The sequence below is a fragment of the Neomonachus schauinslandi genome, chromosome 3, assembly GCF_002201575.2.
Source record: "Neomonachus schauinslandi chromosome 3, ASM220157v2, whole genome shotgun sequence".
NCBI classification, from domain to species: Eukaryota; Metazoa; Chordata; class Mammalia; order Carnivora; family Phocidae; genus Neomonachus; species Neomonachus schauinslandi.
In genome coordinates this window covers 34,803,221-34,829,024 of record NC_058405.1, presented here as the reverse complement: position 1 = coordinate 34,829,024, position 25,804 = coordinate 34,803,221, and the positions used below count along the sequence as shown (strand labels likewise).

At 36.6% G+C, this 25,804-nt stretch overlaps 1 protein-coding gene across 1 annotated transcript in view; it reads right to left on the bottom strand.

Annotated features, from left to right (window-relative positions):
• Positions 1–21,847, bottom strand: part of DACH1 (dachshund family transcription factor 1) — a 425,055-nt gene extending 403,208 nt beyond the window's left edge. Inside the window, exon 1 of the mRNA XM_021697891.2 lies at positions 21,027–21,847. Within this exon, the coding sequence (XP_021553566.1) occupies positions 21,027–21,847 (821 nt within the window). The remainder of the gene's footprint in view (positions 1–21,026) is intronic.
• Between the last annotated feature and the right edge of the window lie 3,957 nt (positions 21,848–25,804).

Sequence of the window (25,804 nt, the reverse complement as noted above, 5' to 3'; positions counted from 1 at the left end):
TCATAAATGCAAAGAATCAAACTTCATAGGAGAAAAAGGACAAAGCTAGATCTATAAGGCAGGAGTCTCTAGAGGAAGTGAAAACGGCACTCTTCCTTCAGTGCATCCTTATCTTTTCACAGAAAAGTCCCTCACCTGAATCTTAGCACTAAAAGTTACAAAGGAAGAAGTAGGTTTGACACTCCCAAGAGCATGAACAAATATAATTTAAAACTGAGTGATTTGGGTATGCTTAAAATTATCATTTTTTAAAGGGCTTATTTATCTATTTGGGGGGAGGGGCAGAGGGAGAGGACAGAGAATCTTAAGCAGACTCTGTGCTGAGCATGGACCCTTGCCCGGGGCTCAATCCCACGCCCCTGAGATCATGACCTGAGCCAAAACCAAGAATCAATGCTTAACCAAATGCACCACCACGTGCCCCTCAAATTATCATTTTAAAGCAGAACTACTGAGGTTTTCCATGAATTTACTTCTTTCACATAATATTGTTAGTTTGAAATGACACAGTTCAAATCATCCTGGACAGGCAACCAAGGCAGGGATAGAAAGGTGGCAAAGGAAACACACTGTAATTAGTCCACTGATGAACTCAGTTATGAATCTCTGCAAATCTTTAGAAACATCAAGGCACATGCCACGTTTTCAACACACATTTGATATAATTCAGCAAACAACCATTACAAATATAGGAATCATTGCTAAATATTATATATAAACACTATACCTTCTCTCTTGAATTAGTGATAAATGATACCCTTTTGTTTCGATTTATGCGATTTTTCAACATGAAAGACTTTGATGGGACACTAAACATTAATAGAAAAATTCAACATATTTAGCTCTACCAAAATTAATTCCTTACCTTAACTGTGGATATCCTAGAACAAGAGTTCCATCACTTTGCACACATAATAATTACCTGGTAAAAAAACATTATTTCCCATACTTGATTAAAGTGAATAAACAAAAACGAGCAAAGTGACACACATACCCTACCTACCAAGGAATTTGCACATCACAGAAATGTGCCAATCTGTTAAATAACAAGTTCTTCATATGTAGTATGAGGATGCCAAAATATCAAAGTACCTTTTCTGCTGCAGAAAAAAAAAATTACAGATCTAAGGATCAAAAAGAATAGCAAGCTACCTGGACAGAAGAAGGCATCCAGGTGGGTAATTGAGATGGGATGATGAAGCTTATTCCAAAAAACGTGAAGGAAAACAGACCCAAACCCAAACTTTCCATGGCTACTCTCCAGTTTAAAAACCAGGAAGTTATTGGTAAAACTGTGCCAATAGTAGCCTTTTGTACTACACAATGAAGGTTTAAATCCCAACTATATGCCCAGATGAATGAATTTCCAGCTTCTAAAAATAACCTATTTGTAACTACTAGGAACAATTATCTTTAAGTAATAGGAGTGGCTTACTCTAACAATAGTACTCATTGGAACTGTGAAACAGGCATAGAGATTGATTTAGACTCTGTCAGGAAAGAACTGGAATTACAATAGATTATAACCCAATTATTCTTATGTATTTCTTTCTCCCCACCAATAACCATTGATCCGGAGGCATGAATTAGTTAATAAATTAATACTGCAATTGTCTTAAATTTTATCTTATGAGTAAAATTTGACCTCACTACATGGTTGGCTATTTGGTAAGGATCCCTTTGATGATAATGAACTCAAGAATTTTAAAAATACATTGTAGCAAGATTGAAGAAATAAAAAGGGAGTAAGAGAATATACTTTTGTACTTGGAAGAGCATACAATAGGTTTCTATCTCTTCAAGAGCTGATGAAAATTAATTGACAATGCTAATGGATATAAAAATGTCACTTCTTCATTTCTCATAAAGAAATAAATTACGACTGGCTTGTTCTACATCTTCAATGTAAAAATGTTTCTAAAAGTCTTAGAATTATAAACAATATTAAAGTTTTCCTATAAAATTGTTAAATTGCTACTGACACAGAGCACACACATACATCTTGAATATTTTTAAGAAATGTGTATTAGCACTGTTTTTTCCAAACAAGCTATAATCTTCAAATATAATCTATATTAGAGTCATTGGTTAACTATTATTTGAATAGAAAAATATAATATAGAAAATAAAGTTTTAAAATTAAATTGCTTCACTTCTATTCCCTTCAATTGCTATGCACTAGCTGTGTAATCATAGGCAAGTTAATTAACTGATCTGAGCCTTGGTGCCCCGATCATTCTTTAAAACCATAGATAGAACCTGCCTCCTCTCGCTGCTAAAGGGAGTGGAACAGAAAGAGATACCATACCGAACACACTTATCTCTAACAAATAATAATCACAAATAATGGTAGCTATAATTCTTGTCATTGATGGTGTTTTGAACAGCATCTTTTTTTGAACTCTTATTTTTGGTCTGGCCACTCAATTAGAATTTTAGGTACTTCAAAAATTATGTATTTGGTGACCTTTCATAATTAATCTGATAAACATTAATTAATAATAATTGAGATAAAGATAAAATATCAATCTTATGAAATTATGTGTGTAACATATACAAAGTTTAAACATGTGTGCTTTATGTACTACAAGAACATGTGATACATTTAGGAAGTAAAGATACCTCGTACTATATTTAAGAACTTATGTTAACTACACTTTTATTTTGTTTTTTTATTTCTACATAAAAATCTAAAACACTTCTGTTCATGCTTTAATTTCTTGATCATAATCAAAATGCTCTAAAATTAAGAATCTCATAAGAATATTTTATTATAATTCAGTAATATGCAAACAAAAATTCCTTTAAAAAACCAATTACACTTATAATGAGTGTCTACTATATGCCAGAAAATACCTGAGAGTTTTAACAACAATAGACGCAACATAATCCTCTATAATAATCCCAGTGAGGTAATTATTATTCACCAGAAATTAAACTTACTCAAGTTTTTAAGTGAATTAAGGAGTTCAAGAAATAGCCAGATCATCCTCTATCAGCAAAAACCTATATAGTTATATTTAAAACTGTTAACAGTTGATCACAAATATTTTAAAACTTTGGCTACATAAAGAAAAAATGCAGCAAAAGAAATCCACCTGGATTTCTCCTCCCTTTGTGAATTTTAGACATGAAATGCTGTTGTAGACAAATGCCAAGGAGAAAATCAATCAGATCCAGTTTCAACAACCTACTAAATTTCACAATATAACAAGGGAGAAACAATGTGTATTACATAATTTACAAAAATGTCAAGACATTGTCATAAATCTACAAACAAAAGCAGAACAATGGTATTCTGAAATAGGGAACTTTGTATTATTGATGAGTTCACAAAATACTTGGCGGACACCAAATTTTATGTTAAGATGCTTGAATGTCTATCCCAAATTTATTTTCAAAACAGGTGACTACAGAAAAAATAATCATTTGGGGAATTTTGACATGTTTGGCAAAGAATAATTACAAATTATGCATTTGGTTTAAGAAAATCCTAGAGACTTAACTATAATAGAATGCTCTAGCCAAATTAAAAAGAAATCCAAGTTTCAATAGTACCTGCTTTAGCATAAGGAAAAAGGAAAAAAAAAAAGCTGATTTAAACTCCTTTGGAATCTCTGCTTTCACAGAGAATTGCATGGCAGTTACTAAAGATATTGAATGTCATTCTCTGCAAAATAAAATAAGTTATCCTTTCATATGCTATGGACATATTTTGTCTTTTCTTGCTTTTCAAAGATTTAACCATGTTAACCATTATTCGAAAGTCAATGCCAATAAAATTTTAATAAATATTATATTTATAAAAAGACTTTGTAATTTTTCAAAATTCACAAATTCTTTGTTTTAATTGTTATGATTTCACTGTTACTTCCTTAAAAAGAGGTGAAAAGTGTGACAGCAAGAACCGAAGTAGATTATTCTTTATGCTTTTGTAAGCTGTTCTGGTAAAAGGAGTTTAAAAACATAATTGGGTGAGAATGTTTAAGATCTAGTATCTTAGCAACTTTGAAGCATATAATTGTACACTTTAAACTTATAGGATGTTATATGTAGATTATATCTCAATAAAAAAAGTAATTGAGAATTCTAAAGAGGTAACAACTCTTGAAAAGTACCTTACCATTTCTGAAGTGCTTTCAAATAACTATTATTACATTCCTATTCTCACAACCTTCTTTTGAAATAAATAGAAAAGTTATCTTCATTAACCCTATTTTACATTTGACAATATGGAGGTTCCAGTTGACTAATCCATCTCCCAGCAAGCAAATGATATCACCAGAACTTGAAATCAAGTTTCCTGATTGTTCTCATGACTCCAAGTTGTCTATAGATGAGTAAATCTCAAATCTACAGCTATTGTGGTCATGAAATACTTCTCTTGGATTCTCATGATAATTTCTTTTGGAAATAATACTATAATATTTTTGTGGGAAACAGTTCTCCCAAATTATGCTTGTTAATAAAGCCTTCAAAACTGAATTTTCATATATGTCTCGAGAATTAAATTTTCTTGCTAACCTAACTAACAAAAGTGAACTAGAGAAGACAAAAATGTATCTGTCAGTTGACTCAACACAGTCATAACTGTTTAACTTGTCTCACCCATGCTGCTGAGATCTGAAAACATTCATTTCAACATTTGACAGCATATTAACAGTCTCAATATTGTGGACTCCTGTTCAGTTTGCTATGGGCAAGAGACCATGCCATTACACAAGCCAGTAGATCGATTGGTCTTTGGTAGAATCTTAGTTTAAAACTCTTTAAGGCACTGATTTATGCACAATTGATCTGATCAGCCATGCAGTCAATGTGATTTATTAGCCAAGATGGCCAAAACGCTTTTTTCTCCTTTTTCATGCAGTAGTAATTCACCTCATTAGAGGTAGAATCGTTATAGGAAGCTACTGAGAAATAAGAAGTTGAACCTACTGGCCTCACTCCTTATTTCCCCCAATCTATGGATCTACCAAGCAGTAATAGCTAAGACCAAGGCTGCTGTGCACAGATGCAGAAGCCAGTGAGCTCACACCATAGCTAGAGATGGATGGATCGATTAAAGGGGATTCTAATACTCCTTCACTCTGGGATATTTGCAGACAGCAAACTTGTTCACTGAGCTTCATGAGAAACTCATTCATTTCATTTCTAGCACACACTTTTTTTCTTTATTTAACCACAGTAAGACAAATGACTTGTATTACCTTGTAATTATGGTGTCTAACTAAACATAAGACCAACAATGTGTATAACAAGGATTGGCAACCTATCGTGTACGTGTGGAGATGCCTGCGAGTGCGCGCACGCACACACACACACACAATTATACTTCCAGTGTTACACAAGATCCAATTCTGAATAGCCCAGAAAGATTCACCTATGGGTAAAATACACGTGTAAATTTGCAAACAGTTATATTTTCTATAATATATGAGGGGGAAATGTCTGTAGCTTATATATGGTACAAGCATTCCTTTCCTCTCATTAAGGTCTATCCCCCAGCCAGGTCCTTTATCTTAAGTCTGTACTGACCTCCTTAAAATTTATTAACAAATAGTTAAGGGAGGGAATATAGCAGGGTAAGGTAGGGCCATTCCATGAATCAGTTCTACTTTCCAATATTTACTTGACACCTCTTCCTTCCACCCATTCTGCTGCTGAGAGCTCAAAGCCAGGAATCTTAACTCTAGTAGCCTCACCATGCATTTGCCTTTGACTTAACAGAGATTCTGCACATCACAGTGATTTCATAGGATAATAGCTGCCCCCTACACCTCATCTTTTTCTAAAAGAATAAGCATTCTGCCACTTCCCTGCCTGCCCCCCACCCATACTATGGATGCAGTAAATGAATGTGCAATACTCTACAACTAAAGATTTGACAGCCACACATTAGCATGATTATGCAGAACAAAAAATGTTGAGGGGTAGTACATTATTTCACTGCATATGTGCTATATAAATTGTGAATAGCTTTGATTAAGAAATCCAGATTTAGGGGCACCTGGGTGGCTCAGTTGGTTAAGCGACTGCCTTCGGCTCAGGTCATGATCCTGGAGTCCCAGGATCGAGTCCCGCATCGGGCTCCCTGCTTGGCAGGGAGTCTGCTTCTCCCTCTGACCCTCCTCCCTCTCATGCTCTCTGTCTCTCATTGTCTCTCTCGCAAATAAATAAATAAAATCTTAAAAAAAAAAAAATTAAAAAAAAAAAAAAAAAAAAGAAATCCAGATTTACTTAAGCTCAGTGATGTAATTTCTGTACAAAAGTATACTATGAACTCTACCTTTGATTAACTCTGACAAATGACTCCTTTAGAATATGCTGAATGAATGCACAATTTTTAAGCTGAGCATTGTTTCCATAAAACAGGGCTTAAAATAAAACAAAGAACAAAATAATTTGCAAAATATATGAATGTTTTTATAACTCTCCCAGGAGGTAGAGCACCACCTGTCCTTATTACTAAATCAGCAATGCTAAAATGCCAGCATGTTTAGCTACTGAACTAGTTAAAAAAAAAAAAAATACTGTGTGTGTGTATGTGTGTATTTGTAGTGTGATGTGTGTGGTTGCATATTTGTAATCACATATTTGAAACCAGAAACCTTTACTGAAGGGCTCTCAGGTGAAAATTTTGCAGTATAAGAACCATGTCAGTAAAGGAAAATACAGTCTGGGATCTGGAGTTCTTTTTCATTGGATCTTTGCTATTAACTATCAAAACTTTTTCTTTCATCTTCCCTATTAAAAGAGATTAGTTGAAAGCAAGTGGCTTCTCTTGATCTAGATTTTTGTTTCAAAACTTTGGCTGGATTAGTATTTAATAATTATATATTTAAGAGAATTAAAACTCCATGTTTATAATGCATTTAAAAATTTACATTATAAATTACATTTAGTATGCTATAATAGAATTAGTAAAATTCAGTTTATTTAGATATAAGTCCAATTCTCCAAATAACACCTTGCTTATGTTATTAATGGCTTAACAGAATATTTTCTTTTCCTTTAGTTAATTGTATTTTCTTAGCACCAGTTTTATAAATAGAATAAGACACTCAAGGGAAAATACTGAGCTGGTACATAGTGGCTTTCTGGTTGCTAAAATCATTCACTCTCTGGACTTGTGAACCACAAAGCACCCACAGCTCCACAAATCTCAGCATAGCACATGCCATGTCATGTCTTACTGCTTTAACATAGTCCTCACATTCTACCCTCCCAATATAGTTAAACAGCTCACTATTGATGGGGATAACAACTGACATCATGGTCTACAGAATACAGTCCTGACATTAAGCACATGTTGTTACTATTTAAAGAGTTCAAATTTATCTTAACTTGGGACCACTTGGGATGAATATTTTAGTTGGAGACCCAAAATGTTCTTACAACATTGTCTCCTGTAATTTCGTTCTAAATGGATACGTAATCTAGTAAAATTCTCTGTGGGGTCTGCATGGGTGTAAACAGCGAGTGTACAATCTCTGCCTAGTTAAGCTACACATTTACATGGTGAGAGTACCAATGAGTGCGTTTCATCAGACATTCCTGGAAGCTGTCGGGCCAATAGGAGTGGTTTGAACTGGTTCCTTAATCACTGTTGAAATCACTGATAGTACTGTCTGTCCACACTATGACAGACAAAAGCTGAAATGTATTAAACATAGCAATCCATCATCTTGCAGATGGAAAGCAGGAGCCAGGCCAGTTCAGAGGCAGTGACTACCCGCTGCTTAACAAAGACCGGAGCCCTGACAGTTCAGTCCCTTCCTAGCCCCTCATGGCCACCCCTCCATCTAAGATGAATGAATGTAATCAATGAGGGAGAAAGCCTGCTGAGGACCTCAAATTCAAACATTGTGATGTTTAAAATGCTGCTTTTTTTTTTTCATAATCAGAACTGTTGCTTCAACAATTTTCTCCAAATATAAAAAGATAGGTATTTAAGTAAACAAACGAATGAATGAATAAATGAATGGACCATGGATTCAAGAAAGCATATCCTGGAAAATACTGCATTGGTTGGTATACCACTAAGTTTGGAGAGCTAGCTTTGAAAGAAAGTTATGATACCAACTAAGAGGAAGTTTTAAAAGAAAAAAGTCACTCAATTAAGGGCAAGTTTCCATTGTTGGAAGCAACTTAATAGTGATGTTCTCTTTGAATGGCCAGGGGATTATTATTTTTAAAGAAGCACCAAATAGAAACGAAACGCTATTTGCTAAGGTTCAATTCATTTTGCATACTTGTTTCTAATAGGACATATGAGTCACAAAATAGCCAAAGGGACTGAAAAAAACCTTCAACTGCTAACAGCACATTAACAAAGTATAGAAACGAAAGACACTTTTCTTTGGATTTCAGCCTTGTCATTTCCAATTTTCTGCTCCTTGGACATGCTTGTATTCAAATTCTGGAACATCTATTCAGCATATCAATCCTAATTAGACAATCTGGGTCTGGAAAGGATGAGAGCTGGGTCATTTGCATAATTTAATCATAAATACTCAGTGATACATATTTCCAAATGCATTTGTACAATTATCTTTTCATCCTTGGGGCAATGGTATTAATATGATTAGGCAATATTTCTGGAAAAAACAGACAAGTATGCACTCTTTTTAACTGCAGCTTAGGGCGATATGAAAAATTAATTAATTTCTGAAGAAAATCAATTTCTCTACGTGACCACATTAGACATTGCTAAACCAAGACTCAGAAACCTCTCTCAATCACTACACTTTATCAGGCCCTTCTAAATTCTGATTAGTATGTGAACAATTCAATAGAAAAACTAGTAATGTATCAAAAAGCATCTTAAATGTTGAAGAGATCTTTCGGTCTACTTTTCATTTCGGGGATGCTACCCTGCTTTACTTTAATGCATTGTTATTTAACCAGTCAATGAGAAGCCTCTGCCTTTGGTGTGAACTCATCTTGAGTGATCTTTTATTAATGTACATTAACCAATTTCAAGGACAATAGGATAAGGTTACTTTTGAAATGCTTTCGCAAGAAATGGATTTATATTCATCTAATATAATCTTAATTCACACAAGACTGTTTACTATGAAAACAATTAGATAAACTAAGTTGTCCCAAAGAGTACCATTGTTGTAAGAAAAACATTGTAACATACTTAACACAGATATAAGAACCCAGGTGGCTAATCTGATTTTTTAAAAAGAGATTTGGCTTTGTATGTTGATTAGTACAAAAGAAAGAAATCACCTTTGTGAGTTTAAATGCACTATTCTTTTCTTTTCAGTCAAATGAAAAAGTAGAAATTACTGCATGCAAATATTCAATATTCATTTAATTTGCATAAAGGTGCTTGAACAAATTTTTGATTCTAACAAGCTCATTTTTCATGCGTTTTGTCTTTCATCCTAATCTAGCATCTGTCATTCCTTTTTGAAGTTATTATCGGCCCAATTCCCTCTTGGACATGGTTGCTGGGTGACCGGTATCTTAGCACCCACTTTGACAGGAACAGATGTGAATCTGATCAAGAGATTTCCCAAGAGTACCTGAAATCACAAACAACTTTTGTGAAAAACAAACAGCATCCCTGTCATGGATCCTTATTTAACCTACTCCCCAAAAGAAAAAGCTAAGAAGTTACTCCAGATCAAATATACCATTTTTAATTTTATTTCCTAAACTTGGAACAAAATACATCTTAAAATATTATATTTTCATATTGTTGACATTGGGGAATCTGATCTGAATCTCAACAGCTCAGAAACCTAGTTTGTTCTGAATCTGTTAAATTTCATGATAAGTGTTTATATTTTCATGCACAATTTCACTAGAGTTTCCACAAAAAAAAAGAACAGGATTCTTATGCGGATAATTTAGATGACAAAGATATTTAAGAAGATGAAATTTTCTTTGGTGTTGGAAGGCTTCCTATATTAAGTATGATGTAGGATCTTGTACCAATATTAAGGATTACTGCACTCATAGAGAATTACCTAAAATATAAAAGTTCCATCTCTCCTTTCATGCATTTTATAGCAAGATTTTTTTAAGGTTAATTGTTTTGTTTTGTAGTTCACGTGGTATACCATCAATCATTATTGGAAATAGAGCAGCAAAGTGCCACAGGAAGACAAAAAAGGTCATAGAAACTTCATATTATCACCATTACAAAAGTCAGAATAAGTTGCCTCTCCTGAACTAGACTCTTTTTAAGAACAGCATAATGTGGTTGGGTCATGTGATCTACCTCCTTTCCTTCCTTTCATCACAGTAAGAGAAAGTGAAAAGCAAGAGCCATGTTAAATCATCATCAAACCAGTTGGGTCAAACTTTCAAGTTAAATATTTAATCAAATGTTGATATTTTATAAATATGGCATCAAAGTGATCTTAGGGAACATTCAAATAATTGATTTAATTTTTCAGCTTCATTCAAGTGTCAAAGACAATGCAGAAAAATGTTAGCTTGTGAAAGCAAGTTTTTTTTGCCACACATCAGCCAACAGGAAAGAAAAAACGCATGTTTAAAACCCTAAATATTTTCTCCTTGATAATCATGACTTATGATAGTAAGACAAGTAGTATACTTTCCACTGGAAATTTCAAGGTTTTTACTCTAAGAACTGATTTGTTATAAGCATTCTTACTAGGAATTTTTATGTTTGGTTCTTGCTGGAAAATAACCAATTATCCAAATGGTCTTATCAATGTTAAGTGAAAAAAGAAGTGAAAAGTATTCAAAATTCTTTTTAATTTTGAATTGGGAAAGGAACATGCTAACCTCAGTTCTAAAAAACTATCATGAAATTATTCAATCATCATAATTGCAGATATTTGAGTAGGGGTATAAGTGTATGTATGTTGCTTTACCTTTTATAAAGTGTTTCTGTGTATGTAAGATTGAGAACAAGTCATTCTATGTGGAGAAGTATGTCTGTAGCCTAAACGATGGTCATTTAATACCATCAGTTATAAGCAAAGAGATATTATAACCCTATCAATTTATATTATCTGTTTGTATATATATGATATAGCATTTTCATATTACAGAGATTAAGCAAACTAAATACCTCTTTATTTTGAACAGATGATTAACTTAAGTTTTCCAACTCAGGCCCATCCACATAACTAAAGTACATCCAACTAAAACAGGAATAGCTTTTATGTATCCAATTTATCACTGACCACTTTCATTTGTTGCTATTAGTGGCAAAAGCAGCTTTCTGGAAACCCCTTCATATAGTCCAACAGAAAAATAAAATATGGAATATAACCTTTTAAAATGTGAGTCTAAGAAAATTAAATATATCCATTAAAAATCCTTATTCTGTAATGTTATCACAGGGAACGACTCCCTAAGTTTCCTCCCCTACTTGGGCTGACTCTTCAGTGAAGGGAAATTAATAAAAAGTACATAATAAATGTCCAATTAAACAAATTTATGTTTAAGCTACTTATATCTAGGATATATATTTAAAAGGTAGATATTTTATTTTAAAAAGTAACATCTTAATCCCATGTGAAAACTTGAATAGCTGTAAAATTTTGATGGCACTTTGGCTTACCTGCAAAGTGTCACTTATGAATGATATTTTTAAAATTTCCTAAGAATATCTAGTTACTAAATTTGGTAGCCAAACAGGTGTTAACTGAAAGAAAAATCAAATTTGACCCAGAAGGCTCCAATATTAAGGTTTGAATTGGGATCAGTTCATTCCTTTCCCATGGGGTAACTTGTATAAATGTAATTCTATGGTTTCATAAAAGCAGGTCAAGTTTCTATCCCTGGGGGTCTTTTGGCAATTTGAAGCATGGAAGCACCGTTGCTGGCTACAAGTTCAAATCTGCATGTACTATCAATGGTGTGAAGAAAAAAAATCAGTGAACAGCAGACATATATTCATCTTTGATTATAATATGCACTTGTCAGAAGGTTCTCAGAGGGTAAGAATAAAGGTGTCAGAGCTCACAAGTCATAAAATATTTTGAAGTCATTTTTACTTACTTATAAATATATATGCATACCGGATAATGCAATAAGTAGTATGGAATATGTTTTTAGATAACAAAATGCAAAGACGAACTTCTTACCAAATATCATTTTGCATTTATTATATTCAAGTTTTTTTTTTAATTCCACAGGCTTTAGAAGAGACAGAATTTTTTAAGTTGTCACTGTTTTATAACCTCCTTTCTACTTTACACACACACACACAAAAATGCATGCATTCTTGCACTTTTACCAATGATGTAATGACTTGACAAATGCCATGGAATGATTGAGAAAGTAATTGATTTCAATTTAACTGGACCTCTACCAGGTGTTTTCAAAGACAATTACAGTCCACTGCAAGAAGTGGTAATACACATCTTATGTAGACCTGCAGATTAACCCATTGACCTCATTCCTAACTCATCTCATTGATGGCAAAGCTTTTAGAAGAGCGATCATTTTTTTTAAGTTATGAAATTGTTTTCCTATCATTTACCCACTGATTTTAGAGGATATGCTTGCTCCAAAGTGCAAGTAGCAATGAAATAAACTAATAACAGAAATGGAGCAATGACATCAAGCACATTAAATGTTATTCTATAATGTACAGATTCTAGTACCTAATAGCTTAACATCTATTTCATACAAGTAAGATAATTCTCTGATATAAATATTTTCCATAGAGAATTAAAAATACATTTCAGTTATCATAAACCTAAAGGTATAGGAAAATTAAGGTAAGTTTTTAATCACTGTCCTAATAACCATGTAACATTGTTTATTGTAATTATATTTGAAAACACTTAAGTATAAATTACTTCTTTCATGCTAAAATTAATTTTAAATATATTTTCTGTTGTCATTCAGTAAAGTAGAATCTCTTTTTCAGTGTTATTTTATATTTCAAGAGATTACAGAAAGCAAAATTAAAGTCAATTTTTTGGTAAGTTGGTTGTCCTCCAGCCCTAGCTCCTACAAGTCTGTGTGTGTGTGTGTGTGTGTAAGAGAGAGAGAGAGAGAGAGAGAGAGAGAGGAAGAGACAGAGAGAGAGAGAGAGAGAATACATACACACATATACATATACATGAAAGCTTTTCTAACAAAGATATTATAAATATTTAAGAATAAAAACATACACTACAAACGGGCTAAGGTTAATATAAACAAAGATATCCACCACAAAGACCTCTAAAGTACTGATAAAAATTTTACACTTGTTGCATGCAGAAGGACATCTATCTTAGTATAAAATGTGTGACTGGTAATAGGACAATTAAAAGTGTTCTAAATTATTCATTTAAATCCAAAGGCCCTATTAAATAAGTATTATTTCCAAGATATTTTAAATATAGAATGGGAATTAACACTTTTGGATATAACAGTATATTTCTGCAGAGCTGTGACGGGTTCAAAGATTTGTTACACCTTCAGTGATTTGCTTTGTTCATACATAATATAGGACTATGAATAATACAGTTCATTTACTGTTGCTATTAATAAAATTTCAGAATACAATCAGTTTAAGATTTTAACAAAATACTTGGTCTCCTTGATATGTGAATATAATAAAGTATTTCTTGATTAACATATTTTAAAGATTTATTTTTATTATCTATCCTTAAGCAATGACCAGTATCCCTTAAATTGAATTAGCAAGTATTTACTGCAAATGCTCTATGTGCATCCATAAAATAATTCCCTTTCAAATAGTACTCTTTCTTTCCTGAATATGTTTTGTTTGTCCTTGAAGAAAAGTATTATTTTTCTCCTGTTGTTATTGGAAGAGCAATGTAATTATTTAGAAACATTTGATAGTATAGAAATTCAAAGATAAGTTACACTGTGACTTTTTAATACTTTCTTTACCTCTCCATTCATTTATTCTAAGGAAAAGAAACACTCTCCAGTGTTACTAACCAAAAGTAACCAATATACTTAGTTGCCTATTTCATTATTGCTTTGTGAAAATCATGCCTGAAAAGCATATCCTTTTTTTTTTTTTTTTTGGTCAAACATATACTACTTTCAAAATCCACTGCAGGATTAGTATAAGTCTACTTACATTAAATTGCATTTATGTTCTTCAGATCATAGCAAATAGTTCTGACTTCCTCCTAGAAACATGCAATGCATTCCAGGTATTATATTCATCTTATATAATAATAATGTTTTAGATGCTTCAGCTAAGCTGTCTTCTTTTTAAATCAGTGCTCTCTAAAACTTTTTTTTAAAGCAGGTAGCTATTCAGTGTGTTGCTGTGCTGTATAGTATTAGACACATCAATATACTTATAAGCACAAAATTATAAGAGCAATTAAATGATGATATAGTGAGTTTTCCAGTTTAGTAAGTTGTCTTTGACAACTTTCACTCAAGTCACGTACATTTAAACATGTAAAAGAATCCCAGCTTGATATCCTGGCCCAGCTCCAAGGTAATTTGAATCAGAAAGCAACAGGGCCACACCTTAACAAAATTCAGTCATTGGCCACTTCAATATCCAATTTAGAAAAATCTACAGATGAATTTGTTTAAATGGGTCAATTAGAATCCTCTTAGCATATAAAGTAAATCCAAGTCAGAATACACAAGAAATTTAAAGTGTACTTGGTTCAAGGTCCCTGGTTTTGGATCAAGTAGTGATTTGAATTATTCTCTTTATATGATTTTATATATATATATATACACACACACACACACCTATATATGACTACATATATAAATTGACAATTATCCGCTATTTTATTCAACTAATTTTAATTCTATCATTACTTTGAAAAACAATAAGATTTCATTGATTGATTGCCTAATTTATACTGAATGGATAGAAATTCTGTTCATAGTCATTTGCACATTTAAATATAAAGTTAATCATGAACTATAGTACACACACTCTAAAAATTCTTAGAAACTTTCTCAAAGTAAGTAGGTACATCAAAATAAAGTGACCCACCAGTTAATCTAATAACAACTAATTACTGGACCAAATATAAATATACTAATCTTGGTATTCTTGTTTTCCAAAGAAATAATTTGGTAAACTAACCTCACTATTTGAATGAAGTCATTTCTGTACTGTGGCATATACTAAAAAGCATGGATAAACAATTAAAAGTTATTTTGAAAGACAGTCACTGTAGCAAAAATTACTTTTGACTGGAAACACTTCAGACAAATTGAAAAGAAGAGAAGTAAGGGAATTTGAGCACAATGTGGGCTCACAGAGCCTCTGCTATGCCTGAAACACATAAATGCGAAGATCAGAGCCTTTTATATAACACTTATCTGAGCCCATTTGGTGGGCTTTTAATTCAGAGTTTTCTTCATTAAAAAATAAATTATTGAACATAACAAATATAATGGAAAACAGGTCCCTTAATGCAGTCTCAAAGCCTAAAAATATAAATATAAATGTATTTTTAATGTATTCTTACCTAGAATGTTTAAGTTGTAGCATTTAAACAATAATACACATGTATATATGTATATACATAACTGACCAATCACAATGCAGTAACTCAGTAGTAAAGAGAATGGCACATGCTGGTACATGGCAAGGTCATTCTATTCTTTTAACAATTCAAACATAAAATGATAAAATTTTATCTTAATTACATATTTAAATACCCAAAGAGTTAATATCAACTTTTTTACAGTCCCTGTCATTTTAAAGGCCTATAACTTGATGTGACTTTTCTTCCCCTGTGAACAATCTGAAAATGAAATTCCTAAAAGATAAAATTCAGGCCAGCTCTAACTTTTTTAAAGAACCAAGTAACAAAAACCTTAAAATCAAAATGTTTAGCGAAATCTAGAAGACTCACCTGCACCTATTTAGAAGGCTTACTTCAAACTAATTTCTTCAAAGATTCAAAGAGAAACAGTTTACAACCTGTGAGAATTGCATTTCTTATTGTATTTTGCAATACGTGGGTTCTATGTTGCTAATACAATGCAATTTAAATGATTATTTTACTTGATTAACAAAGGCAATTGTGTGAAACAATTTGATAAAATAACTTGGAAAGATAAAATAATACTAATTGATAGTCAAAACACAAATTGTTCCTAAAATAACAACTACTTCGTTGCACATTAAGCTAATTTACAAATGCTACTTACATTCCAAAAACAAAACATCAAATGAGAAACAATAAAGCATATTATGTTTTCGCATGCTAGTGAATCACACATGGTAAATCACCAAAGAGTAGAGTGATTTATGCTCAAATCCAGCCAAGACTTTAATCAATATTGGGTGTCACATCTCAGGAGGTTGGGGGAGGTACTGAGGCAAAAGGAGAGTGGCTAATATTGGTCTCAGTAATTTATATGCAACTTCCGTGAAATGTAGATTAAACAAAAAATAACAGCAGATTTGGACTAATAAGATGAAGGTTTACAAATTCTGTATTAAATGTGATACAAAGAATTTATGTTAAGGATGGGAACTCTGAAACAAAACAGCCTATTTATTTTACATAATATTTGCAGCTTCACAAAATAAAATATCCTATGAGCAATCAAAATAAGTACCTCAGAACATTAACTAGTCATCTGTGGAGTTCAGAGAGTAAACCATCTTCATAACTATGTGCACTCTTTACAATAATTACTACATGTATTATTTGAGACTAATTCCAAGAAAAACAACAGGTTTGAAAAATACCCAAATAACTCAAGAATCTGTATTAAGGCAGTATAATCTGATTGACCAAGGTAAATCTTAGGTCAGAATATTCTTAGATTTTGTTTATGTATTAGTTATTAAACTGTAATTCACTAACGTTTTAAAAGTATACAGAAATAAGTGGTGGAACCAAACTTAAACTTTCATATGTTAGGCCTTACTCTTCTAATTATGTCATATTTTTTAGGAAATGTTATAAAATGAAACATTAGACTCTATAGGAGCCACTAATCGGCTGTAATAAAAAAACTTCAAAAGCATAGTCTCTCTTCATTTGAAGTAATTTTTAATTTATCTGTGCCAAGTATGGTAATTATCTGTTAGAACTGAATCTGTATTTGTGTTGAAACTTTCTATTACCAATGCAGAAGAAGTGCACAAGTCCGTGCCATTGAAAAACATGCAATGGGGGAAATGTTCAATATAGACTGGTTCAGTTTGCCATCTTTATTAAAACTCCTGACAAAAAACAGAGCCAAGAATTGGAAAATATTTTATACTTTCTAAGCTAAAATTGCATCCATATATTACTACTGGACAAAAAAGACTCGAAAAGTCTTTCAATTTGCTGTCTATGGATGGTATTGACTTTTAAGACAAAAGAATACTGTTTGTGAATATATCTATATGCATATAAAATGTCTGATAAAATTAACTGGAATCTATTTAAGTCAAAAACTCCACAAATCTAGGGCTACATAAGACCTAAACCATAATCTGGTTTGAAAGATCCTGAGACAAAATCACCCTCTGGCAATATTCAGAAAATAAACATTTTAGATAACAAAATACAGCAGAGTCACTTTTTATTACCTGAACTCTCCAGAAAATTTGAGTCCTAACCCAAATCTACAAACAAGCTACTGACTCATACAAATACAGACTTGACCATGTACATTAATACTTCTCTTTTGTTGTTGTTGTTTACTGGTTACCAGTTAATTAAGTGACCTCTGTTGCACCAGCCAAGTTCATCCAACTAATGTTTAGTTTAAAAATAATAACTGGAGGAAACTGATCAAGGTCAGACTCTGTCCTTTAACAACTTTTAAATATATTTCCTGACATTTTCTCTCATTTTTCAGACTCTTTTACTTTTAGCTTTACTATCAAGCAGGTGATAGTCTCTGTTTCATCTCCTTGTGGTAGTGACAGATGGCTTCAACATTTATGCTAGTTTTTATAGATAGCATACTGATGCAATAGCCCCAAGCAGATTAAATCCACTCTAAGGTTTGTCACCAACTTACTGAGCCACTTTGAGCAAGTTTATGAACCTTTTTTTCCTTTAACATCATTTTGGTTCTCAGATTTTCTGGTACCTAAATGCTATTAAGAGACAGAATTAGATGTAAGTTCTGTAAAAAGATGAGAGTGCTAAAATTTGATGTTTCTTGCACACTATGTATATAGTATTTTATATAGTTTGCCTTTCTGCTCTGTGGTCTTATCTTCTGCATAAATTATTCCTTTAGATAGTCTCTTCAATAGCCAGAGGAGAAAGAAACCAGAATGAAAGAAATCAATATACCTAGGTGAATGAAAAAGGATCTTAACAGCAAAGGCGTAAACTGGACTTGAATGGAAAAAGTAATGTTAGTTTTGTAAATTCAAGATGCAAAATATTGTAGGTATTGCTTTCAAAGTTAAGAAATAAGACAGTAACACTTGTAATTATCATTAGAGGTAATAATATATTACAATGTAAACAGTATGTTTTGGTGAGAGAGAGTTCAATGATAAGTTTTCTGTTTTTTTTTAGTTAGTGGCAGGGTTAGGAAACCTAGGTAGAGATCTCCAATTACACATCTTCGAAGGTTAATGACTGCAGTATTTGCATGTATATAGGTTTGAGTAAGCCTTGTAGTTGATAAAAGATCAAAAAGCAAGAGTAAATCAACAAACTTACCACGTTTAACTTAAAAATAACCTGAAATTGAGTTTTAGAATAACACACTTACTTGTAAAGTATTAAGACCAGGTGATTGAAATATAATTAGAGTATTGATGAAATATTTTTGAAGGGATAAAACAGTTCTATTGGATTTAACTTATCCTTCTGTGAAAGTTTAAACTCCAGAGCTATTGTTAGCCTCAGGGGAAAAAAAAACCAATTAAAACATTTTTGTTAATAACTTTAAGAATATTCTCCAACCATATAGTGAGGACTTCAGTTCCAAACTCTAAGCAAAAATTTCAGGAAGAAAAAAATCAAGGGAATAATTGTAAGAGATTAACACTACCTGCTTTACGTTGATTATAACGTTGCTGTCATTGAAGGAAGTTTTCTCTAGCAATTTTTTTGGGTTATGTGAAATGGTCATTAATTATCTAGCACAGTATGTACTGTAAGAAACACACAAAGAGATTTCAAGAGCAGAGTGGTTTGATTACTAAAGAGAAAAACAGTAGCTCTTCACCAATTTACTGGATAGGTAGACAATTTTATAACAATCATATCTGAACTAGCTTCAAATTTCGGCTAGCATTCTTTATAACAACTCTGTAACAATTTTCTGCCCTGATTCGAGTAGTTTTAACAAAAGATTGTTGGCAAATATTTTATCGTCTGGACGTCCAAGCACTGCAATTATCTCGGTAAATGATATTTAGTGATCAAGATTACCCCTCAATCTTTACTGCCACCTGTCCATACTCTTGGGCACGTGCGCGCGCCTACACACATGCACGAGCTCTCAGCATTCACCCCCCCAAAAAAATAGAAATGGAGGTTCAAAACCCAGACCCACACCCATGCCCCCATGCAAAGAATGGCAAACAAACAAGGAAAAGTTTCTAGTTAGGTCAGAATAAGACATTTGCAGGGTTGGAGTTGGAGCCTTTTTCGTCCTACAGCCTTCCCCCGGCACTAGCCAGAAGTCTTCCAAGGAAGAAATAGCCAGGGGCTTTTTCACCCCTGCTTCCTTCTGGTCTCGTCCTACCCCTTTCCTTCCTACCTCAGTTTCCCTAGCACTACCAGGGGACACACACCCTAAGACAGTACAACTCCGTTCCTTCTCTCAGTCTTAAAACTTGTTTGGAGGGTACCGAAGTCTCTGCGCAAATTTTGCGCGCTTCCCACGCGCCCGCTTCTGGTATCCAACTTTCCCTACTCTCTTTCTTCTGGCATCTCAACTTTTCCCTCTGCTTTGAACCGGGTACAAAGCGGAACTGTGAAAGCGGGTGGAATGATTTTTCTACCCCGAAACTGACAAGTTACCCCACTCCCGCCCCCTCTCGGTAGGTCCTCCCCCAGTGATCGTCCATTAGCATAAAACCGGTCCAGCCAGGCACCGGATCCCCCGGCCTCCAGGGTTCGCGCGCTTTGCCGGGCTGTGGTAGCCAGGGCACAGGGCATTCAGGTCTGCAGAATATCCCAATGCAAAGCTTGCACCTGCTTATCGCGTGAGCTACTAACCTTAAAAAAAAAAAAAAAAAAAAGGCAGAAGAAAAGAAAAACAGTTTGGAGAGCGAGAAAGAGAGTGTGCGCTATAGTCTTCCTTCCCCATCTCTCCAGCTCAGCTTCCAAGAGTCTCAGGCACCCGGTCACCTCCCCCTACAGAAGGAAACCTGCTGGTTCCCTCGCATCTGCCCCGGGGCTAACGTACCCCTTTATCTCCTTTGCACAAGATCCTAGGCGGACACACGCACACGTGCGCGCACACAGACCCCTCCCCTCAGCGGGCTTCCCCCTAGGGCTTTGGGGCTGAGCTCGCTGCGGGCCCCTCGGGATTGTCCCGGGCCTCTCGGCCTCGGAGGTCTTTCCCCTCCCGGCCCGAAGGGGCCCACTCCCGCGGCTTCCTTGCCGGCCCCTCACCCGGGGCGCGCACTCCCGCTCCCGAACCCTGCGGTCAGGGTCACGACCTCTCCCCGCCCCCGGGACGCCGCTCGGCGCCACCGACCGGCCCCTCCGGTGCCCCTCGGCTCGCGGTGGAACCCGGGCCCGAGGGAGCCAGCACACCCTCGGGCGGCCGCGCTGAGAGGGGTCTCCAGACGCTGGCGCGGCCCAGGAAGGGGGCCGTGGCTCCTGGAAACGCACCGTCCTCCTCCTTCCCGCCCCCTCCGGCCCGAGGCTTGGGGTTCCCGCGTCCCACAGCAGCCAAGCCCCTGCGCCCAGGCGAGCAAGGTGCGCACCGGGCGGAAGAGCGAGATCTGGGCAGGGTGAGGTGCCAACTTCTCAGAGGGCCGGGAGCGGCTGGCGAGCCTCAAGGAACGGGAGGAGAGGGCCGTGCTCTCCAGGGCGCGCGGCTCGCGGGCGCGCGGAGCAAGCGGCGCCAGGAAGGGAGCGAGGGAAGGGTGAGGAGGCGGGAGGGAAGGGACCGCGGGCGGCGGGGCTGCCCCCGCTCTTTACCTTGCGTTGGTGCAGTCATTGTAGAGGGTCTCGAAGTCCTTCCTGGAGATGAGTTTGCAGCGGTTCACTCCGGGCTGGATGGCGCCCAGTCCCCTTAGGATGCGAACCTGTTCCACGTTGCACACCACCGGCGTGATCTCCAGCCGCTTCAGCTTGGTGTAGACCGTGTGCAAGCCTCCCACCAAGTGCTTCAGGAACAGGTCGAAAGCCTGGGGCAGGCAGATCAGCTCGCAGCCCTCCACCGTGAAGGAAGCCACTTTGGCCCCCCTCAGATCCACCATTTTGCACTCATTATTCTGAGGGGTGTTTTCCACTGGGGACGGGGTCGAGTACACGGGTTTCCCGGGGAGGGGGCCGCAGCTGCTGCTGCTACTGCTGCTGCTGCTGCTGCTGCTGCTGCTGCTACTGCTGCTGCTGCTGCTGCAGCTGCCGGTGCTCGCGTTGATGGGGGTGCTGGAGGCGCCGCCGCCGCCAGCGCTAATGCCGCCGCCGCCGCCGCCGCCGCCGCCGCCGCTCGCGGTCGCCAGGCTGGGGTTGCAGTTGCTGCCGCCGCCGCCGCCGCCGCCTCCGTTGCCCGCGCCGCCGCCACCGCCGCCGGTGGAGGTGACTGTGGCCGCCGCCGCCGCCGCCGCCGCCGAAGCGATGGGCTCCGGCCGGAACAGAGTTGGCCCTGAGGACGCCGGGGGCCCGATGGACGGAGCCGGAGACGAGGTCGCCGAGGAGGTGGAGGTGGTGGTGCCGGAGGAGGAAGCAGACGTGGAGATCGGGGGTTGAGGGGGGACCAGCTGGGTCGGAGGGATCAAAGCCGCCGGCACTGCCATGGTCACATATAAGGGGAAACCGAAGAAGGAGAAGCGAGGGGAAAAGTTGCCACACACCCCGGGGAGGGGCAGGGGGAAAAAAGAGGGCGAAGGAGCTAGGGGGCAACAACAACAACAACAACTCTAGGGGAGAACGAGAAGGAGAAAGGGAGAGAAAGGGGGGGAAAAGGAGGTGAGGGTAAGAAAGAGCGAGTGCAGGAGGGGCGAGCGCGAGAGGCGCTCTGGAGAGAAACGCACAAAAGTGTCCCGCAAGTCGAAATGCGAGTCCTCTCCGGGGGCTGGGATCGGGGGCTGGTTTGGGGGGGGCGGGGGCGGGGAGGGTCGGCTGTTGTTGTGTGGGTCCCGCTCTAGCACAAAGTTAAGGATGAAGGTGAAAAGGAGGAGGTTTGAAGGACTTGGGTTCTCCCTGGCAAGTACATTGATCAAAGATTGAGAGGGGAATGACAGAGAGAAAATGAGCTGAAAAGTGCAGGCTGCCGGCTGGACGAGTTGTTGTTGTCACACGGTGCAGAGGGGAGGAGCTCCGGAAACTTGAAATACCCTTTGAAGCCGCAAAAACCTCACTCACTAGTATTAACCCAAATTATCCAACCAGGAACTCGGAGCAGACACTCCGAGAGCGCGAGACACAGAGGGAAAGCGAGTGAGGGAGAAAAGAAGGGGGGGGGGGGGATAAGGAAGAAACTATGCGAGGGACGAAGAGGAAAAGCCGGGGACACAGAAGTGGCAATCGGAAAAGGAGAGGGAGATGATCTACTTCTCTTCTTCTACTACCGTTAGATTGCATGTCTAATATTCCATTTCGTCCGCGACGACTTGTAATTTTTTTTTCCAAAACCTTCTAAGCAATCGCCTGCCAACTTACAGAGGAGCCAGAACGCTCTGAGCTCTCCTTCAAGGATTTAGGATAGATCTCCGCTCGTTTTTGCAATAAGATATAAATGAAAACACATCCCCTCACTTGATGGTTATTAAATTATTTTCAGGAAGATTCACATGTAAGCAAAGCCTATGTTTTCTGCATCTGATTGTTTTACTCTATTTATTAGATTATTTGTTAGTGTAAAGATAGTGAAAATTCCGGGACAGCTTTCAAATTGTGGGGGAAAGTCAGTCTGAAGTCACTTAAGAATAATGAAATCCTCTGTATTCAGTTTCTTATTTCCTGATAGAGTGTGGAAAGAAAGAAATGCTTGCCATGATGTGGATCATTCAGAATAACTTCACTTTCACCCCAAAGGCAGGTCAGAAATGCTTATTTTACCTAGAGACTTTAAAGAGATCAGGCATCTTTGAAGATTTAGAAAGTGGAAAATAAGAAAACACTGATTTTTTTCTTAAACTCTGTAATTAATTCACCTGTCTTGCATAGAAAACAACTATCCTCACATCCTTTAAGACCCAATGCTAATTGCCAGTGTGTCTTATGAATAACACATTTTCTTTCATATTTGAGAAGTTTCAGTGTATTTTGGGGAGGTCCTTTTCAGTTTGTCAGTACAAATGTGTTTTGTAAATAATGAAAAAGAAAACAAGCTCACTAGTTGACTTGTAAAGGCAGAAAGGGAGGCTGTGCTTAAAAATATTAGGCTGAGTTTAGACTGTCTTCCTCTTTGCCCTCCTCTCTCCTTCTTTTCCCTTTCTAACTTGTTGCATGGAGGTATTTTTTCCAAGGATTTTTGACCAACATATGATTTGAGCATAGGTCAAGTTTGTTCTCTGTTTGTATCTATAGAAATCTTAAATAATTAAGCTTTAATCCTGCCTACACATGTTTATTAACGTCACAAGATAGAAACAATGCTTTAGCTTTGGGCAGATTTAAAAAAAAAAAAAAACTATTAGCATCAGATTCACAGTGTTGGAAAATTTCATAATGAAATTCTGCCATTTTGGTGCTGAAATGATTATCACATTTCTCTTTGTCATTTTAATTCTCTAAACTTTTTGAAGTTTAGTGTCAAAAGGTACTGGAAATATCTACAGAGAAATATGGCACCACTGACTAATTTGTCTAAGTTGATGCTAAACTTTTTGGGGCAGAGCAGTTATATCAGGAGGCTTTTCTGGGTCATAAGAATTCAGAAAATTGATTGTTGCCAAAAAGTAGATAAACTTCTACAAAGATAGCTGAAGTTTACACAGTTGTTTGACCTAGTTAGCCAATGTATTCTAATACACTCAGAAATAATTTATATTACTTTTTCACTCCTCCTATCAGTCCTCCAAAATAGGGATTTGATATATATCACATATATCAAAACACTATATTAAGTGTTTACACGTTTTGGAAAATCTTACCTTTTTTAAAAATGCCAAATTACTATGTTAATGAGTGGACGAGAAGAATATATTGAGCCCTGAAACACGAATTTTATTTTGGAATTGCATGCACAACTTTAATAAACTCTGATGTAGTTTGAAATGCTAAACTACAGTTTCCTCATTTTAAATTCTAGATCCACAAATGGGAAAAAAAATTGGAATTAAGTGCTAAAAATCTGCCCTTTCCATTCTCATTTCTCACATTTCCTTAAACTGCCACTCAGCCAATACCTGCCATATTCGGAAGCCACAGGCAGGAAGTAATAATAGCTGACCAAGCCATAATCCCACCCAGCTTCGAAGCAAACTCCAAATTTTCTGCAGGGAATCCTGCACCTCCCAGCACATGCTCTGTTCCGGGGTAGGGCTTGGGGCATTTACCTCCACCTGAATGGGAGCTCACTCCCCACCTCAGGTCTCTGAACCGTTTCTGGGACTACCACTTGCCCCTTTGATCAAACAAAGGATTAGAAAAAGCATATAATGCAAATTAAAATATGTTAGGAAAAAAAAAACCTCAAATATTTTAAGATTTAAGATTCTTTCTTTCCTTCTTTTCTTTTTCTCTTCTTTCCTTTTTTTTCTTTTTTTGAGAAATGTTACCAATGATTAAGGCAAACAGTATTTAACAACAGCAGATAAATCAACTCCTCAGAGATTTCAAATTCTCACTCTTTCCACTGCATCTTTAGCTTTCAAAGCTTTTGTCTTGTTTGTTTATTGTTTTACATCTCTGGCTGTTTCAGGTCCTCTCCCTCCATCTCATCTTTTCCAACCTGCACTCAATTTGCATAAGCAAAACTCAAAGTACTGTAACTGATATTAGAAAATTCTCCCTGTGTTTTGTGAAGACGTATTGTGCTGAAATCAATAAGACTGTTTAAAATTCAAAGACCTGCAAATCGTTCTGTTTGTCCTTTGATAGGGCCTGTGCTGATTAAAATGCTACCAAGAAAGCTTAATTGCTGCACTAATTAAGAAGTCTTTAATTTCTTTCCTAGGATGTCGTTTGAAGCTGAGCTTGTACCAGTTCAGGGAAGGTATTTTCTTCCCTCCCTCTGCCCCCTCCTGGCCCCTCCCCTCTCCTCCCCGCTCCTCCCGTGCCCCCGACGCCATCCCAATGAATGGGAACTAATAGAGAGAGTGGTCTCAGGTCTCACCATCTATTACTTAACAAAAATTGACACAGGATACAGAGTTCAGTGCAGTATGAAATGCAGTTTTCAGAAGAGCTGTAAGGTTGCAGGAGACAGTAAGGAAATACAGAGTAGCTGTTGCAGCTAAAGTCCCGGTGAATACCTGGATGACAACAGGCACTTTAGCTGGATGATGAGGGCTTCCTATTTGGTTAAAGGGGGCAGTGACAAGGAAATACTTCTATTAAAACGGAAACATAAAAATGTATTGTCCAAACCTGTGGTTTTAAAAAGAAGAATAAATCTATAGGAAGGAGGATTTATAGTTGGGATTTGGTAAGTATCATTTTATTTTATGAGTATAAAATCATGAATTCTATGGGGATTTATTTTTGACCCTGTTTATAACCCAGGGTGGCATAGCTCTGTATTACATCCTTTCCACCCTTTTCTATTGACCTATTTTATTCAGTGATTTCTCAAGTGGGGAAACTGA